The 19,570-nt window shown below is 55.0% G+C and overlaps 1 protein-coding gene across 2 annotated transcripts in view; it reads left to right on the forward strand.

Moving 5' to 3' along the window:
- Nucleotides 1–19,570, forward strand: part of FAM193A (family with sequence similarity 193 member A) — a 151,223-nt gene that overhangs the window by 54,336 nt on the left and 77,317 nt on the right. For both annotated transcript variants that reach the window (XM_018049834.1, XM_018049835.1), the window contains exon 2: nucleotides 11,622–11,867. In XM_018049834.1, the coding sequence (XP_017905323.1) occupies nucleotides 11,640–11,867 (228 nt within the window). In that variant the 5' untranslated portion in view covers nucleotides 11,622–11,639. The remainder of the gene's footprint in view (nucleotides 1–11,621; nucleotides 11,868–19,570) is intronic.

Genomic DNA, 19,570 nt, shown 5'->3' on the forward strand with positions numbered 1-19,570 from the left:
TCTGAAAGTTCACGGTTCACATACTGTTGAAGCCTGGCTTCGAGAATTTTGAGCATCACTTTGCTAGCGTGTGAGGTGAGTGCAATTGTGTGGTAGTTTGAGCATTCTTTGGCATTGCCTTTCTTTGGGATTGGAATGAAAGCTGACCTTTTCCAGTCCTGTGGCCACTGCTGAGTTTTCCAAATGTGCTGGCATATTGAGTGCAGCACTTTCACAGCATCATCTTTCAGGATTTGAAACAGCTCAACTGGAATTCCATCCCCTCCACTAGCTTTGTTTGTAGTGATGCTTCCTAAGGACCACTTGACTCGCATTCCAGGATGTCTGGCTTGAGGTGAGCAATCACACCCTCGTGATTATCTGTGTCATGAAGATCTTTTTTGTATAGTTCTGCTGTGAATTGTTGTCACCTCTTTTTTTAATATCTTCTGCTTCTGTTAGGTCTATACCGTTTCTGTTCTTTATTGTGCCCATCTTTGCATGAAATATTCCCTTGGTATCTCTGATTTTCTTGAAGAGATCTCTAGTCTTTCCCATTCTGTTGTTTTTCTCAATTTCTTTGCATTGATCGCTGAGGAAGGCTTTCTTACCTCTCATTGCTGTTCTTTGGAAGTCTGCATTCAGATGGGGATATCTTCCCTTTTCTCCCTTGCCTTTAGCTCCTCTTCTTTTCTCAGCTATTTGTACGGCCTCCCCAGACAGCCATTTTGCCTTTTTGCATTTGTTTTCTTGGGGGTGGTCTTGATCCCTGTCTCCTGTACAATGTCACAAACGTCTGTCCATAGTTCTCAGGCACTCTGTCAGATCTGATACCTTGAATCTATTTGTCACTTCCTCTGTATAATCACAAGGGATTTGATTTAGATCATACCTGAACGGTCTAGTGGTTTTCCCTGCTTTCTTCAATTTCAGTCTGTATTTGGCAATAAGGAGTTCATGATCTGAACCATAGTCAGCTCCTGGTATTGTTTTTGCTGACTGTATAGAGCTACTCCACCTTTGACTGCAAAGATATAAAATCTGGTGATGCCCCCATGTGGAGCTGTCTCTTGTGTTGTTGGAAGAGGCTGTTTGCCATGACCACTGGGTCCTCTTGGCAAAACTCTGTTAGCCTTTGCCCTGCTTCTTCTTGTGCTCCAAGGCCAAATTTGCCTGTTACTCCAGGTGTCTCTTGACTTGCTACTTTTGCATTCCAGTCCCCTATAATGAAAAGGACATCTTTTTGGGGTATTAGTTCTAGAAGGTCTGGTAGGTCGTCATAGAACCGTTCAAGTTCAGCTTCTTCAGCATTACTGGTCGGGGCATCATTACTTTGATATTGAATGGTTTGACTTGGAAACAAACAGAGATCTTTGTTTAACTTTGTGTTTAAAAAAAACAGTTTATGTTTTACAGAAGTTTTACACTTCTGTGTGAAACGACTTCAGGGTTTAAAATAAACATGGCATATAAAGCTGTTGTTCACTGAGGTCAACTTTGAATTTTGAGCTGTTCTTTTTCCTGCTTGTGAAGTAATTATTCCTCGTGTCTCCCTTTCCTGCTATGCCCCGTGTTTGGCATTTTACTCCTCATTAGTACCCATGGAGGGCTTCTCAGGTGGTGACGGTAGTAAAGCACCCGCTTGCCAGTGCAGGAGATGTGAAAGGCAAGGATTTGACCCCTGGGTCAGGAAGATCCCCGGAGGAGGGCATGGCAGCCCACACCAGTGTTCTTGCCTGGAGGATTCCATGGGCAGAGGAGCCTGGCGGGCTACTCATTGGGTCACAAAGAGTCAGAGACGACTGAAGTGACTCAGCACAGCACAGACAGCACTCGTCAATTGCGTGCAGTCGCTCAGTCATGCCTGGCCCTTTGCAGCCCCATGGACTGCAGCACACCAGGCCTCCCTGTCCATCTCCAGCTCCCGGAGCTCGCTCAAACTCACGTCCACTGAGTCGGAGACGCCATCCAACCATCTCATCCTCTGTTGTCCCTTCTCCTCCTGCCTTCAGTCTTTCCCAGCATCAGGGTCTTTTCCATTGAGTCAGTTCTTTGCATCATGTGGCCAAAGTATTGGAGCTTCAGCTTCAGCATCCGTCCTTCCAGTGAATACTCAGGACAGATTCCCTTTAGGATGGACTGGTTGGATCTCCTTGCAGTCCAAGGGACTCTCAAGAGTCTTCTGCAGCACCACAGTTCAAAAGCATCAATTCTTCGGCGCTCAGCTTTCTTTATAGTCCACCCCTCACATCCATACTTGACCACTGGAAAACCATTGTTCTGACCAGATGGACCGCTGTTGGCGAAGCAGTGTCTCTGCTTTTCAACATGCCGTCTAGGTTTGGCACAGCTTTCCTTCTAAGGAGCAAGCGTCTTTTAATTTCACGGCTGCAGTGTCCATGTGCAGCGATTCTGGAGCCCCAGAAAGGAAAGTCTGTCACTGTTTCCAATGTTTCCCCATCTGTTTGCCGTGAAGTGATGGGACCGGATGCCATGAACTTCGTTTTCTGAATGTTGAGCTTTAAGCCAGCCTTTTCACTCTCCTCTCCCATGTTCATCAAAAGGCTCTTTAGCTCCTCTTCACCTTCTGCCGTAATGGTGGTGTCATCTGCATATCTGAGGTGACTGATACTTCTTCCGGCAATTCTGATTGCAGCTTGTGCTTCATCCAGTCCGGCATTTCGTCTCTTGAACCTTGGATGAAATGTTCCCTTGGAATCTCTGATTTTCTTGAAGAGATGCCTGGTCTTGCGCACTCCGTTGTTCCCTCTGCTTTGCACTGAGGGAGGCTTTCTCATCGCCCCTTTCTTTTCTCTGGAATGCTGCATTCGGATGGACATAGCTGTCCTTTTCTCCTTTGCCTTCTGTTCTCGATTTATAAGGCCTCTTCAGGCAACCATTTTGCTTTTTTGCATTTCTTTTTCTTGGGGATGGTTTTGGTCATCACCTTCTGTACAATGTCAGGATCCTCTGTCTGTGGTTCTTCAGAAACTATTTAACAGGTCCAGTCCCTTGAGTCTGTTTCTCACTTCCACTGTATAATTGTAAGGAATTTAATTTAGTTCATACCTGAATGGCCCAATGTTTTTCCCAACTTTCTTCAATTTAAATTTGAATTTTGTAATAAGGAGTTCATGATTTGAGCCACAGTTAGCTCCCAGTCTTGTATTTGCTGACTGTATAGAGCTTCTCCATCTTTGGCTACAAAGAATGAAATCAGTCTAATTTCGGTGTTGACCATCTGGTGATGTCCGTGTGTGGAGTTGTCTCTCATGTTGTTGGAAGAGGCTGTTTGCCATGAGAAGTGTGTTCTCTTGGCAAAACTCTGTTAGCCTTTGCCCTGCTTCTTTTTGTACTCCAAGGCCAAACTTGCCTGTTACTCCAGGTGTTTCTTGACTTCCTACTTTCTCATTCCAGTCCCCTGTGATGAAAAGGACATCTTTTTGGGGTGTTAGTTCTCTAAGGTCTTGTAGGTCTTCATAGAATCATTGAACTTCAGCCTCTTCAGCGTTACTGGTTGGGGCATAGATTTGGATAACTGTGATATTGAATGGTTTGCCTTGGAGACAAACAGAGATCATTCTGTCGTTTTTGAGGTTGCATCCAAGTACTGCATTTCAGACTCTCTTGTTGACCATGATGGCTACTCCACTTCTTCTGAGGGATTCCTGCCCGTAGTAGTAGATATAATGGTCCTCTGAGTTAAATTCACCCATTCCAGCCCATCTTAGTCCGCTGATTCCTAAGATGCCGATGTTCACTCTTGCCATCTCCTGTTTGACCACTTCCAATTTGCCCTGATCGATGGACCTAACGCTTCAGGTTCTTATGCAATATTGCTCTTTACAGCATCGGACCTTGCTTCTATCACCAGTCACATCCACAGCTGGGCATTGTTTTTGCTTTGGCTCCATCCCTTCATTCTTTCTGGAGTTATTTCTCCACTGATCTCCAGGAGCATACTGGGCACCTACCGACCTGGGGAGTTCCTCTCTCAGTGTGTCCTGTCTTTTTGCCTTTTCATACTGTTCATGGGGTTCTCAAGGCAAGAACGCTAAAGTGGTTTGCCATTCCCTTCTCCCGTGGACTGCGTTTTGTCAGAACTCTCCACCATGACCCGCCCGTCTTGGGTGGCCCCACACGGCATGCGTGGCTCATAGTCTCATTGAATTAGACAAGGTTTGGTCCACGGCCTCAGGGTTTGGAGTCGGTTCTCAGAAAAAACCAAGAGGGTGAGCACAGCAGGCGGCCAGGCGAGGAGAGTGTCGGGCAGGAGGAGGTGGGCTCCTGCGTCTCATGCTCACGGCGGCAGTGTGGGCCCGCAGGGCCGGTGGGGCCCTCGCGCCCATGGCGTGCGCCAGTCAGTGCTGGCCACCTGGCCCTCCAGCCCCTGACGTGCTTTATGTGTGGACACATCCTTACACTGAAGACCTGGTGTGAAGAAAGGATGTAAAGCATCTCACTCTCCATTGGTTCCCTTTGATGTGAGAACACTGTGCATACATTGAGTTCAGTGAGTCAATTCCTCTGCATCAAGTGGCCAAAATATTGGAGTTCAGCATCGTTTCAGGGTTAGTTTCCTTTAGGATTGTGTGGTTTGATCTCCTTGCAGTCCACGGGACTCTCGAGTCTTCCCCAGTACCATGACTCGTTGGAAAAGACCCTAATGCTGGGAGAGACTGAGGGGCAAAGGAGAAGAGGGTGGCAGAGGGTGAAATGGTTAGACAGCACCGCCACCTGAACGGGTGTGAATCTGAGAACACTCTGAGGATCGTGGAGGACAGAGGAGCCTGGCTTGCTGCAGTCCAGCAGGTCGCAGAGAGTCGCACGTGGCTTGGCGACTGAACAACAACATTGAGTTAAATAAAATCTTGCAGAGTTCACCTGTCTTTTGTGGGGGAGGTGTTCAATAGACTTTTTTCTTAGAGCCGCTTCAGTTTCACAGAAAAGTTGAGGAGAAGGTACAGCAGATTCCCATGCATCCTCACACATGCCCAGCCCCCAGCGTCAGCATCCCCACCGTGGTCTGTCTGAGCCAGTGAGCTCAGGTGCCACGCCGTTTCCCAGAGTCCGGGATTTGGTCCAGGTCCCTCTGGCTGCTGTGCACCCTGTGGCCCTGAGAGACGGCGAACGGCGTGTGTGCCCCTTGAGTATCACACCGACTGAGAAACCCTTCGTGTCCTGCCCGTGCCTGCCCTCTCCCCCTCCCCGACGGCCACTAATCTTTCACTGTCTGCATAGTTTCCCAGAATGCCATGCAGCGATCACACAGTTATAGCCTTTTCAGATTGCTCCTTTTATTTAATAATATACATTTAAGGTTGCTGCAGTCCATGGGGTCACAAAGAATCGGACATGACTGAGCAACTGAACTGAACTGAAGGTTCCTCCGTGTCTTTCCATGGCTTGAGAAGTCATTTCTCTTTAGCACTGAATGATAATCTGTTGTCTGGCGGTACCACAGTCTACTTACCCATTCACCTTCTGAAGGAGGCTTTGGTTGCTTCCAAGTTCTGGCAACTGTGAGTGAAACTGTTAGAAACATCTGTGTGCAGATGTCTGTGTGGATGTAAGTTTCCATTTGGGTGAATTCTGAGGAGCACGATTGCCTGGTCGCAGGGCGGGAGGGTGTTTGGTCCTGTGAGAAGCCGCCGGACTGTGCTCCGGAGCGGCCGCGCCGTCTGCATCCGCGCCAGCGGCGCTGAGCCCCTGCTGCTGCACAGCCTCGCGCGCGTGCTGCTGGTGCGCCTGGTTTGGCCGGCCTGCTGGGTGGGCCAGCTCCTTGCTTGCGCCTTGTTCTCGGTTCTAACTCATTACACGGTCCATATTTGCAGCTTCGTTACATTCCTCTTAGAGTTGGCCTGGGCAGCTCCGAAGGCATTGCTGAGGAGGGAGGCGAAGAGAGTGGCAGTTAGTACCCGGAGCTGAAAGTGAGCTTAAGAGGGTTGTGTTTTGTCTCTCCAGCCTGGGAGGAGTAATAGCATGTTTGTATCCTAATGGAGATGATGTGTGAGGGCGGCATGCAGGCCCCGGGGCGGGGGGGTGCACCCCAGGGTGCCGTGCAGGCCCGGGGGGGCGGGGAGCGCTCCTGAGGGTGCCGTGCAGGCCAGTGGCGGAAGCCCTGCCACGCGGTTCTCCACAGAGGTGGCTGGCGCTGTCAGGCCCCGTCAGCAGCATGTCACACACACCCCCTCCTTCCTTCTCCGCAGCACCAGGTTTCTTCTCGTCTTTAATAATTGTTTTCAGTTTCCCTTGCTGAGAGACCAGAGGGGAGCAAAGGCTTTGGCAGCCCCTGCGTGCCTGGCCAGGACCTCCGCAGCAGACGCTGCAGTCTGTGCAGGCCCCTGAGCCCGGCCCACCTGCCGCTGCTGCCCACGTGCGCGCCCTCTGTGCTTCCTGCGCGGGCCTCTGCTCCGCCAGCCCCGAGCTGGGGGTCTGCGTCTCCACTCCCCTCACTCTCCACTTCCTGGGCAAACACACCTCCCTGTCCCCAACACTCTTAACCATCCCACACAGTCCCTATGCCCCGGGCCCTAACTCCTGTCCCCTCCTTGTGAAGTTTTCCGACCATAACAATTTTAGTGACAACCCTGGAGACTGACTTGGCGTCATCATCTCTGTTACGGGAGGTAAAGGGTCCTGCGGAAAGCAGGCGCTGTCTGTGGGGGTCAGTCTTGGGTGGGTAGGTCCCTGGCTTGCCTCCGCTGTGGTTCTCCGTGACACAGCTGCCCCCCTGTGGCCAAGGGCATGGTGGTGGTGATGGGAGGGCAGCTGAAGGGGCTGGCGCTGCCTCTCTGCTCAGCAGCAGGGCCCTGTTTGATGGCTTGGGCTCACCAGCTATGTGAATGGCTACTTTTGGCATTACTTCAGGTCACTCAGTTTTCAAATGTGACTGACCCATTTGGGGACCTACTAAGAGCCTTTCTGAGTCTCTGTTGTATTTATGTGATTTTCTCTCCCTTTTGGTGATTTCTGGCTATTGCTATGAAGACTGTTAACATCCTTTACGAGATGCCTGGTCACCGTGATTTTAAGGCGCCTGCAGGTCTGTAAGGCAATGCAGACTGCAGTCTGAGAGTTGGAGGCTCTCTGACAGCTAGCTGTTCTTCATTTCCCGCAATGGATTACTGTCAGTCACTCAGTCGTGTCCAGCTCTTCGTGACCCTTGGACTGCAGCGCGCCAGGCCTCTCTGTCCTTCACTATCTCCAGGAGCTTGCTCAAACTCAAGTCCGTCAAGTGTGTGATGCCATCCAACCATCTCATCCTCTGTTGTCCCCTTCACCTCCCGCTGTCAGTCTTTCCCAGCATCAGGGTCTTTTCCAATAAGTCAGTTCTTCGCATCTGATTTCCTTTAGGATTGACTGGTTTGATCTCCTTGCAGTCCAAGGGACTCTCACGAGTTGTTTTTAGTAACCACAGCTCAAAAGCATCGATTCTTTGGCTCTCAGCTTTATATATGGTCCAGCTTTCACATCCATACATGACTGCTGGAAAAACCATAACTTTGACTAGACGGACCTTTACTGACAAAGTAATGTCTCTCCTTTTTAATACGCTGTCTAGGTTTGTCATAGCTTTTCTTCCAAGGAGCAAGCGTGTTTTAATTTTGTGGTTGCATATTTTGAACTGAATGAGAATGAAACACAGCATATCAGAATTTGTAAAATGTAGCCAAAGCAGTGCGTAGTAGGGGCATGTACAGCACTAACCATCTGCAGGGGAAAGGGCTCGCTGTCCTGCGCTTCCACCTTAAGAAAGTAGGGAGTCAATGAGCCAGGTATACCCAGAGAGGCTCAGAGTAGTGGAATGATAATAGAAAAGCAAAATGCAGTAAAAAAAGAATTTTTTCATAGGGAAAAATCCATGAAGCCAAAAGCTGACTGTCTTAATAATAAAACTGATTAACCTTAAGGCAGGCCAAAAATTTGAATAGATACTGAATAAGCCTGTGAAAAGATATTTAATGTTTTATTGAGAAAACCACACTGAGCCAGAGCTACGCATTCACTGTGGTGGTCACAATTGAAACCTCATTGATGAGGATGTTGCTTAACTGGAACTCCTCATCAGTGCTCTTTAGGGGAGGTTTGGCAATTTGGGTTTTGTTTCCGGTCAGGCCGCTTGGCATGTGGGATCTTGGTTCTCTGACCAGGGCTCCTGTGCCCCCCGCAGTGGGAGCACAGCGTCCTGACCGCTGGGGAGTCCCGGCAGCTTCTTAGAAGTTCGACGCCCCAGCTATTCTGCTCCTTGGTGTTTACGCAAGAGAAGCTAAACCGTGTGTTCCCAGCACGATTCATACATGAGTGTTCACAGCAACTGCTGTTTGCGAAGCTGGAACCGGGAGACAGGCTGCCTGTGTCCAGACAGCAGAATGGCAAGGGAGTTGTGGCTTATCTCCAAGGGACACTGCTCTGGAGTTGAAGGAGCAGTCTCATGAGCCACACAAGGAGTCATCTCCAAGTGACGACACTGTGAGAGGCCCGACAACAGAGGAGATGCTGCAGGGTGCCGTTCGTTGCAGGCGACTCCAGGAGCTGGCCCGTGAATCTGTGGAGGGGGAGCTCTGCGCGGTGGCCTGGGGCGGGGCGGGAGGACGAGGCGGGGAGACAGGGCCAGACCGGCTGCCATGCTGAGCCGAGTCTCCGGGCGTCGGAGGGTTTGAACTCCGTTCGGGACGCGTTTGTGCTCCGCCGTCTCCTTGTCTGGCTTTACAGACCGTGTCCCCAAGGGATTGAGCCCGCTCTCCAGGGTGTCTAGCTCCACGTTGTCTGGGTGGGTAATGCTCTTCACCTCTGCAGCCCGTCCTCCGCTGCCAGGGGCCCCGTGCCCAGGTAGATGAGCCCCCAAAGTCTGACAGCTCTGCTCCCCTGTGCTCCCCTCACGTTTGATGACCACCCCAGAGTTCGTTGTTCTCACGCCAGGGTTTCTCTGTATGGAGAGACCCGGGTCACGCACTCCTCGCATGAGCTGCCTCCTCACAGGGCCTCCAGGCTGGCTGAGCAGCCCCAGCCCTGAGCCTCCCCTCCAGCCTCGAGCCTCCCCTCCAGCCTGCGCCCTGTGCCGGAAGGACCCGTGTCCACAGCCGCCGCCCACGCCAGCGCCCCTCTGCCAGCTCTTCCCGCGGCTGCTCCGCCCCCGGGTCTCACTTAGCTCTACTCTCATTAAGGCCATGCTGTCCTCGTCCGCTCTGCACCCCTGGCAACTCCGTGTCTGCACCCCGGCAGAGAAGCGCCGCGCGCAGCAGGCTGGCGGGGTTCTGTGTCTGCTGGTCCGACGTCGCTCAGGCCAGCGGGACCCGGGCGTCTGGCCCATGCACGGTCTGCGTCAGGCCCTGTGCCCGAGCCGCCCCCGCTGAGGCGGCTCCACGCGCAGCCCAGCCTCTCTACTGCCCCCGACGTCTGACCCCCTTCCCGGGGGCCCCGCCTGCGCAGCAGTTTCGCCCCAGCCTCTTCGTGCCTTCCCTTCTCTCATCTCTCCTCCTCGCACGTTCTGTCTCCATGTCCAGACGTGAGCGAGGCCAGGCCCCGCGGCTCCCTGCCCCCTTCTGCTCTGTCCGCACCCCAAGGCTTCTGGCCCAGCCCCCCCACTCGAGACATCTCCTGAAGGAGGCCCTCGATGGCTGCAGTGACGAAGGCCATCGTCCTCAACCGCAGACGTTTTTCTTGCTCTCTCTGCTCAGTCGCTGCTGTCTGACGTTCCGACTTGAGAGCGCAGATGTTTTGCCTTGTCCTTGCATTTGAGGAGTATTGCGCTCACTCCCGGCAGGGATCTTGGCTTACTCACCGTGTGTCTCCGTGCCTGGGCCAGTGTCTTGCTCACGGTGGGTTCCCAGGAAGCCCTGTGGGGATGGACCCTGAGCTGGGTGCTCTCAATTCACTTCTGTCTCTTAACATTCTGGTTCTGCTGGGGACCTTTGTCACCTTGGGCCCAGCGTCTCCTGCTCTGGCTAGAAAGGCACCCTGCAGAGGTCTGAGGCCTGGGGCTGTTCCGCCAGCAATGGGCTTCCGACCCGTTGGGACAGAGAAGGGTAGCTGCTCGCGGGGGGCAGCTGAACATGCTCAGCCGTTGAGGTGAACGCCCTCAGACATGCAGGGGGCTGCTAAGCTGGGTTGGTGAAACCCAGGGTGCACCTGTGGGTGTGCTGGGTGTAAGCAGGTTTGAGGGCTGGTCTTCGTAGGCAGGTAAGAACAGATGTTACACTTCCGTGTCTTAGCGGTGCTGTCTCACCCTTGCAGTTACTCATGCTCTCGTCTGCCCCGTCCGCCCCCTTGTCTGCGCACCGGCCCCTGGCCCCTCCAGGCCTTGCTGACAGCCTTTGGGGGCGCTCTGGCCGTGGTGGCGGGAGTTCTGTCAGTGCAGGGTCAGGCCAGCCAGCGGCGGTGCGCACCCCGGTGAGGACGGCAGGGGCAGCGCCGGGGCCGGGGGCAGAGCCGGGCTGCCAGCCGGGCAGAGCGGGGGAGCGTGTGGGCAATGCTCTGGCCAGAACGGCCCCGGCAGGGTCCTGGTCTGCGGGCTCGCCTGCCGGGCGCACAGCGCGGGCTCTCCACCTGGCGCCAGAGGCCGCTGTCCTTGCACTCTGCTCAGGAACCTTGGCCGGTGAGGCTGCGTCGGGAAGGCTGTGCCTGGCCTCCCTGCTCGCCTGTGGCCAGCTGCGCCTCTCTCAGCCACTCTCTGGGATTTGCAGGGTGGCTCCGCTAAGCGGCACGTGATGCCTCTGGGCTCCTGCCGATCTGGATTAACCCTTGGCTGCTGCTTGCTCACCTGGTGACTTCAGGCCTGGTTTAAGCCTGGGCGCCTGTCTGTGTGTTTTTATGGCTGACTTCATGTTTCTGATAGCGAGGTTGGCACTAGAGAGGATCGGGAGTCACGATCTTTCCTCTCCCTCCTGCCTACCCTCACCCTCCAGCTTAGGACCTGTTTGAAAAGCGGAGGTGGATAGTGAGGCTGGAGCTGAATTCGTAACTGCGGACACGCTTGGAGGGAGGCCGGTCTTGGATGTTTTCATGTGTGGCTGCTGTCAGGCTCCTAGATGTTTATCTTGACTTGAACTTGGACAGCCCGCCTCAGAGGTGGCTTGGCTCTGTAGGTGCACTCAAGCCAGATTGCCGCCCCAGCCTTGAGCCCTGAGTGCAGACCCCTCTAGAACCGGGGCTTCGACCTCTGTTGCTGCTCGTGGCTGGACTGAGCAGCCTGTGGAATCTTTGGTCCTCAGCCCAAGCCCTCATCAGTGAAAGCAAGGGGCCCTAACCACCAGGCTCCTGCTAACCACCAGGCTCCTGAATTTTGAAATTCCCTGGACTTTGTTGGTGGTTGGAAGAAAAAGGAAAATGCCCGAGTGCTTTCTCAGTCTGAATTGAGGCTAACGCTTCCTAGCATGTGGGGGGAGCACAGAAGGCTAGGTGAAGGGGTGAAGACAGATTTCTGCCTCCTCCTCAGATGTTCTTTATGGTATCGCTCTTTTGTTTGAGGTATGTATTATGAGTTTCTAGAACGCTCAGCACAGTTTCATTCAACAGATTCCCGGTTTGGTGTTTCTCAGTGTGGACACGTGTGCATTGAAGTGTGAGAGCTGTAAGGTTTGAATGGCCCTGGCTTTGTGGCTCATGTTTTGAAAACACTGTTTTTCTTTTTTCTGTTCCAGACTCCTTTTAATTTTGGCATGAATCATAGAACACCACCCTACCCTGCTGGGGATTACTGTCTTCTGTGCAGAAGTGAGCGGAAAGACTCTCCGTTCTTAGAGAGTGGCGTGAAGACCGCGAGCAAGCTGGCCCTGTCCGTGGCGCCCAAGGGCAGCAGCGCGCTGCACCTGCCGCTCTGGGTGTGCCCCGACTGCCGGCGGACCGTGGAGAAGGGCGAGCGCCACGGCGGCCCCGAGCAGCCGGCGGTGAGTGCCCGCAGGGCTGCGCCCGGCCCGGCGCCTCCTGCGCTGCCCGCAGGCCGGCCCGTCCGCGAGCTCGGCGGCCCCCAGGGCGGGTCTCAGCGTTTCACAGCCGGTCGCAGGACTTCTTTGGCGGTACAGTCTGTTGAAACCTAGGCGGCTGTGTGTGCGCTCAGCCCTAGGCGATCCCGCTGCTGGTGACTGGCCTGAGCTTCTCTCCCAGATGCGTTCTTAGGCCAGGCCCCCCGCCCCACTCTGCCCCTCCCTTTTCAAGCCTCAGCTCAGTGGAGCCTTCTTGAGAGCATCAGCATCTTCAGCCCAGACAGCGTCTTCGTGGGCCCTGGTTCCGAAAGGCCTTTGGTTTTTCTTCCTGAAGCAATTCATGGCTGTGCCGGGTCTTGGCGGCTGCCCTTGGGCCCCGTCCGGCGTGGAGCGCAGGGGGCTGCGGGCTGCGGGCTTCCCCTGCGGTTCTTCCCGTCGCAGAGCACACGCTGGCGGGCGCGCGGGCTCTGGAGCGGTGGTGCTCGTCAGGCTTAGTCGCCCCGTGGCATGTGGGACCTTCCCAGACCAGGGATTAAACCCGTGTCCCCTGCGCTGGCCGGCAGAGCCTTAGACGCTGGACCACCATGGGGTCCTGAAAGGGCTTTTAGACCTGGCCTTTGGGATCTGGAGGGAGTTGCCTTGCAGCCGTGCGAGGCCCCGCGCTCTCGGCTGTCTGTCCCTTTGATCCCCGCCTGCTGACTGTTTCTGAGCTGTGGTCTCTGTGCTCCTGCCCCTGCATGCGGCCGTGGCAGCCCCCCCGCGCCCCCAGCACTTCCTGCTTCCTGCCCTGAGGCTGCTGTCCACTTGAGCCCCTTCTCAGGCCCGCTGCCGCCTGGTGGAAACCCCCTCCCTGCCTTCCGCTGAGCTGTGGCTTCTGTTTGAGGGTTCCCGGGAGGCAGCGCCAGCTCGCACTCCGGCTCCTGGCGTAGAGCTGCAACAGCTGCAGCTCAGAGCCCGTCGCTGTCAGAGCAGGAGTGGGCTTCTCACTGGTGTGGCTCCCGCGCAGCCCTCTTTCCTGCCCTGCTCTCCTCAGCACCTCTTGCTAATGTACTGTGTATTTTACGTACTCACTTTGTCTTTTTCCTTCACTGGAATATGCGCTCCAAGAGGGCAGCTCTTTCTGTGTATTTTCTCGCCAGAAGCAGGGCTCGGTTAGTCAGTTCAGTCCTCAGCTGTGTCCCAGGGACTGCAGTGCGCCAGGCCTCCCTGTCCATCACCAGCTCTGCCCTCAGACATCTTGGGCACCAAAACGAGTGGATGAGCGCGTGAAGAAACGGGCAGATACAGGATGAGAGACTAAAAGGCTGGCACGGGCGGTCTGAGCTTCTTCACCTGCAGAGCTTTGTGCTTTCACCACCTTGTTTCACTCTCGCTTCCTTTCTTGTCCACTTAGAGTGTTTGGTCTTTTTTCAGTTTTGTAGTAGTTCAGTCAGTCGTGTCCAACTCTCTGCGACCCCATGGACGGCGGCACACCAGGCCTCCCTGTCCATCACCATCTCCCGGAGCTGCACAAACTCATGTCCATCGAGTCGGTGATGCCGTCCAGCCATCTCATCTCTGTCAGTCCGTCTGTTCTTGCCCTCAGCCTCCCCCAGCACCAGTCTTTTCTAACACGTCAGCCCTTCGCATCAGGTGGCCAAAGTATTAGAGCTTCAGCTTCAGCATCAGTCCTTCCAATGAATATTCAGGATTGATTTCCTTTAGGATTGACTGGTTTGATCTCCTTGCAGTCCAAGGGCCAAGTCCAACTTCTCCAGCACCACAGTTCAAAAGCATGAATGCCTTGGCGCTCAGCCTTCTTAATGTTCTGACTCTCACATCCATACGTGACTGCTGCAGACATAGCTTTGGCCATACGGACCTTTGTCCGCAAAGTGACGTCTCTGCTTTCGAATGTGCTGTCGAGGTTTGCCCTCCGCTGCGTAATGGAGGTCTGTTTAGCGTTCCTGATGCTTGCTTGCTCTCCGTTCGCTTCCAGCGGGCGTTCTTGAGTCTCCCCCAGCTCACGCACTCTCTTTGCTCCCCGAGCTTTCCTGTCTTCGGCTCCTGTTTCCAGTCCAACTCCTCTGCAGCGGCCTGACTGCTTTGGGGGAATAGTTGCTCTGTCCGTCCTGGTTTGGAGGCAAGTGGAAAGGCCTGGCATGGCCCATCAGTCTTTCCAGGATGAGAGTGTCGTTTCCTGACTCTCATTTTGCCTGGACGATGCATCCGCAGATGAGACTTCTCTCCTCATCAGAAAGTGGTCCTGGGGGCCCCCGAGGCGTCACGTCAGCCAGTGCCTGTGGGTTTAAACCTGCTGCTGCTGTTGTGTGGTGGGCTTCTGTGTTCAAGCTGCTTAAGACTGCTGAACGTTGCTTTTCCCCAGTGAGATGTAATTGACATCTAGTAAAATTCACCCGTTTGAAGTGTATGTGCAGTTCCCTGGGTTTAGAGAGATTGGTGCAGTTGTGTACACGCTGTCACCACGGTTAAGACACAGAGCCCCCACATGGCGCCCTGCCCGCTGGGTGGTGGCCCTCCCCCCGCAGCCCCTGGCGCGGCCTCTGTCCGCGAGGCTCTGCTGTCTCCAGGGCGCCGCGTGTGCCGCTTGGCCTGGTGTAACGCTCCGAGCGTTGTGCGCCTCGTTCTCACTGCGTGAGCTGTAGAGACAGGCTGCAGCTGTGTGGGCCTGCTCATCGTCGGCATGCGTTTCTGTCATCTCCAGACTTGGACTGCTCTGAGCCGAGCTGTTGTGAGCGTCCTTGTGCAGGTCTTTCTGCAGACAGCCTCTGTACGCGTGACTGGCCTGGTTTGCTCCAGTCTGGTTGAGAACTTGGCATCTGCCTGTGAAGGGAGTCAGCCTCATTGAGGCGCCTGGAAGGCGTCCTGTCTTGTATGTCTTTTGGAGCCTTGTAAAGTGAGTTGAGATGTGCTGCTGCTCCTGGTCTTCTCTGGAGAGTCTGTTCAGTGGTGGTGGGGGGGTGTGTGGTGGTGGGGGTGTGTGCAGGGTCAGTGGTGTGTGTGGTGTTGGTGGGATGTATGTATTGTAGTGGCAGTGGTGTATAGTGGTGGCGGGGGTATGTGTATAGAGTGTGTGTGTGTAGCGGGGGTGGGGGTGTGTGTATATAGTGGGGTGTGTGTGTGTAGTGGTGGCGGGGGTATGTGTATATAGTGTGTGTGTGTAGCGGGGTTGGGGGTGTGTGTATATAGTGGGGTGTGTGTGTGTAGTGGTGGCGGGGGTCTGTGTCTGTAGTGGGGTGTGTGTATATAGTGGGGTGTGTGTGTGTAGTGGTGGCGGGGGTGTGTATATATAGTGGTGTGTGTCTGTAGCGGTAGCAGGGGTGTGTGTATATAGTGGTGTGTGTGTAGCGGTGGCGGGGGTGTGTGTATATAGTGGGGTGTGTGTGTAGCGGTGGCGGGGGTCTGTGTCTATAGTGGGGTGTGTGTATATAGTGGGCTGTGTGTGTGTAGCGGTGGCAGGTGTGAGTATATAGTGGGGTGTTTGTGTGTGTATATAGTGGGCTGTGTGTGTGTGTATATAGTGGGCTGTGTGTGTGTAGCGGTGGCGGGTGTGAGTATATAGTGGGGGGTGTGTGTGTGTATATAGTGGGCTGTGTGTATGTGTATATAGTGGGCTGTGTGTGTGTAGCGGTGGCCGGGGTGTGTGTATATAGTGGGGTGTGTGTGTGTATAGTGGGCTGGGGGTGTGTGTATATAGTGGGGGGTGTGTGTAGTGGGGTGTGTGTGTGTATATAGTGGGGTATGTGTATATAGTGGGCTGTGTGTATATAGTGGGGTATGTGTGTGTGTAGCGGTGGCGGGGGTATGTGTATATGGGGGGGGTGTGTATATAGTGGGGTGTGTTTATATAGTGGGGGGTGTGTATATAGTGGGGTGTGTGTGTAGTGGTGATGTGTATACTGTACACGGCATCAGTTCAATTCAGTCAATCAGTTGTGTCCGACTCCCCCCATATAGTGGGGTGTGTGTATATAGTGGGGTGTGTGTGTGTAGTGGTGGCGGGGGGCGGGGTGTGTATATATAGTGGGGTGTGTGGTGTGTAGCGGCGGCGGGGTGTGAGTATATAGTGGGTGTGTCGGTGTGTGTGTATATAGTGGGGCTGTGTGTGTGGTGTGTATATAGTGGGGCTGTGGGGTGTGTGTGTGTAGCGGTGGCAGGTGTGAGTATATAGTGGGGTGTGTTTGTGGTGGTGTGTATATAGTGGGCTGTGTGTGTGTGTATATAGTGGGGTATGTGTGTGTGTAGCGGTGGCGGGGGTATGTGTATATGGGGGGGTGTGTATATAGTGGGGGGTGTGTATATAGTGGGGGTGTGGTGTGTGTGTCTAGTGGGGGTTGTGGTGTGTGTTAGTGGGTGATGTGTATACTGTTACACGGGCAATCAGTTCCAGTTTCAGTCGATTCAGTTGTGTGTCCGGACTTCCCCCCATGAATTGCAGCATGCCAGGCCTCCCTGTCCATCACCATCTCCCAGAGTTCACTCAGATTCACGCCCATCGAATCACTGATGCCATCCACCCATCTCATCCTCGGTCATCCCCTTCTCCTCCTGCCCCCAATCCCTCCCAGCATCAGCGTCTTTTCCAATGAGTCAACTCTTCGCATGAGGTGGTCCGAGTACTGGAGTTTCATCTTTAGCATCAGTCCTTCCAAAGAAATCCCCGGGTTGATCTCCTTCAGAATGGACTGGTTGGATCTCCTTGCAGTCCAAGGGACTCTTCAGAGTCTTCTCCAACACCACAGTTCAAAAGCATCAATTCTTTGGCGCTCAGCCTTCTCCACAGTCCAACTCTCACATCCATACATGGCCACAGGAAAAACCATAGCCTTGACTAGACGGACCTTAGTCGGCAAAGTAATGTCTCTGCTTTTGAATATACCATCTAGGTTGGTCATAACTTTTCTTCTAAGGAGTAAGCGTCTTTTAATTTCATGGCTGCAGTCACCATCTGCAGTGATTTTGGAGCCCTAAAAAATAAAGTCTGACACTGTTTCCACTGTTTCCCCATCTATTTCCAATGAAGTGATGGGACCAGATGCCATGATCTTCGTTTTCTGAATGTTGAGCTTTAAGCCAACTTTTTCACTCTCCTCTTTCAGTTTCATCAAGAGGCTTTTGAGTTCCTCTTCACTTTCTGACATAAGGGTGGTGTCATCTGCATATCTGAGGTTATTGATATTTCTCCCGGCAATCTTGATTCCAGCTTGTGCTTCTTCCAGTCCAGCGTTTCTCATGATGTACTCTGCATAGAAGTTAGATAAGCAGGGTGACAATATACAGCCGTGATGCACTCCTTTTCCTATTTGGAGCCAGTCTGTTGTTCCATGTCCAGTTCTAACTGTTGCTTCCTGACCCGCATACAGATTTCTCAAGAGGCAGGTCAGGTGGTCTGGTATTGCCATCTCTTTCAGAATTTTCCACAGTTTATTGTGATCCACACAGTCAAAGGCTTTGGCATAGTCAATAAAGCAGAAATAGATGTTTTTCTGGAACTCTCTTGCTTTTTCCATGATCCAGCGGATGTTGGCAATTTGATCTCTGGTTTCTCTGCCTTTTCTAAAACCAGCTTGAACATCAGGGAGTTCATGGTTCACGTATTGCTGAAGCCTGGCTTGGAGAATTTTGAGCATGACTTTCCTAGCGTGTGAGATGAGTGCAGTTGTGCGGTAGTGTGAGCATGCTCTGACGTTGCCTTGTCGGTGGTGGTGTATGTAGTGGCGATGTGTGCGGTGGTGGCGGGGGTGTGTGTGTGTAGTGGCGATGTGTGCGGTGGTGGCGGGGGTGTGTGTGTGTAGTGGCGATGTGTGCGGTGGTGGCGGGGGTGGTCCTTCTCCTGTGGGGGCAGTGCCGGGCCGCGCCTGCAGAGGTGTTGGGCGAGGCTGGCCCTGGAGCTGGCACGGCCCCGCGTCTTGGGCGCTGCCCCACGCTGGTGCGGGCCGGGCTGGGGCTCTCCCGACACCCCGGGCCTCTTCCGCGGCCCCTTCTCCCTCCCCCGCCCTGTGTCTGGGGCCAGGTGTGCCTGCCTGCCGACCCTGCCCTGAGGTGGGGCGTCTGAGGGTCTGGGCTGGAGCCCCAGCAGGGAAGGCCTGCGCTTGGTAGAGGAGAAGGCTGGCCACCCTTGGCCTCGGGCACTCGCTGTGAGTGCAGCTGGGCCTCTGTGCTGCCCCCTCGGCCAACGCCCCTGGGCCTGGCACTGTCGGGCGGGCCTAGGCCTCGGGCGTGGGGGCCGTGCCAGTGTCCCCTTGGTCAGGGACGTGCTGAGCGAGGCCCACGGACCCAGTGCTGAACGCACTCCGTCTCCAGAGGCCATGCCCGGCCTCCCCGCTCCGTGCCTTCCCGCCCTACAGGCCTCGCTCAGAGCCTGGTGCCGAGACCGTGTCCCGCGCGGACACCGAGAAGCCTCGGTTTCAGATGTCCACCTGGATCCCAGCTCTCCGGTCACGGGCCTGAGTGTGTCTGTCCCAGGAGTCTCCGCCCTCCCCAGCCCTCCCCCGGCCCCAGCCCCTCCGCCTGGGCCTGCTCCCCGCTGCCCACCGGCCCGCTGGGTCCTGCCTGATGGGAGGGGCCCGGCCTGGAGTGCTGCCCTGGCCACCCCGCTGGGCCCGGGACTGCCCAGGCCCCACTAACACTCCACGGTCTCCCTGCGGCTGAGGAGCCCACCTCCTGGGTATGCCCCCCGGGGCCCAGGTGGCCTGTGGTTGTCGTCCTTTCCTCCTCCAGCCCAGGCTCATCCGCCTCCAACCTCACTCCCCCCACCACCGCCCCTGGGTCACAGCCTCCTGCCTTCTCCACAGCGGGGCAGGGCTGGGGGGTGCATTTTGAACTTTTGCTTCAGTTTCTTGAACAGATAAGATGTTTTCCGTTTGTTTTCAAGTCGTGTATGTGTGTGTAGTCACTCCGTCGTGCCTGACTCTCTGTGACCCTGTGGACTGTAGCCCGCCAGGCTCCTCCGTCCACGGGATTCTCCGGAGAAGAATTCTGGGGCGGGTTACCGTTTCCTTCTCTGGGGGATCTTCCCAGACCAGGGGTCGCACCCGGGTCTCCCGCAGCGCAGGTGGCTTCTTTACCGCCTGAGCCCCCGGGGCAGCCCCTGTTCAAGTGGGCTGCGGTGAAGAGGTGTCGGTCTGTGTGCGGGGGTCTGCTGCAGCTGCTGCCGTGCCTGTGGGTACAGCACCCTGCTCCTCACATTTGTGCTTTTTCTTTCCTTTTTTTAGCCAGTCTCGCTGGAAGCCTGTCAGTCGTGCCTCCAAAGAGGAGCTTGAAAATCTCTAGAAACCCATGTCTTCCACTCCGCTCCATTCGGGACTGCTGCTGTGTGTGCGGGGGGCGGTGTCTGGGTGCCAGCCGCTCCCGGCCCCTCCGTGCCCCCAGCGTCCTCTCCGCCCTCACGGAGACTCCGCTGCTGGCAGGCGTGCTCCGCTCTGCTCCTCCCCAGGGGCCCTGCTCTGCTCAGGGTGCTGGAGGTGGTGATGGCAGGTGCCGCTGGGTCCCGCGTTGCAGATAGACACCGTCAGTCGTGGGCCTGGCTCCCCCGGTTCCTTGTTCTAGGGAGTAGGGCACAGACGCCACGGTAAGGCAGGGCCACGACAGTGTGGGGCCTCCCCATCTTCCAGGCCTCTTCCGAGGGCGGGGAGCTGGAGCTGCGTGCCAGTTGCTTTAGGGACGCG

This window comes from Capra hircus, chromosome 6 (assembly GCF_001704415.2).
Source record: "Capra hircus breed San Clemente chromosome 6, ASM170441v1, whole genome shotgun sequence".
Classification (NCBI taxonomy): Eukaryota; Metazoa; Chordata; class Mammalia; order Artiodactyla; family Bovidae; genus Capra; species Capra hircus.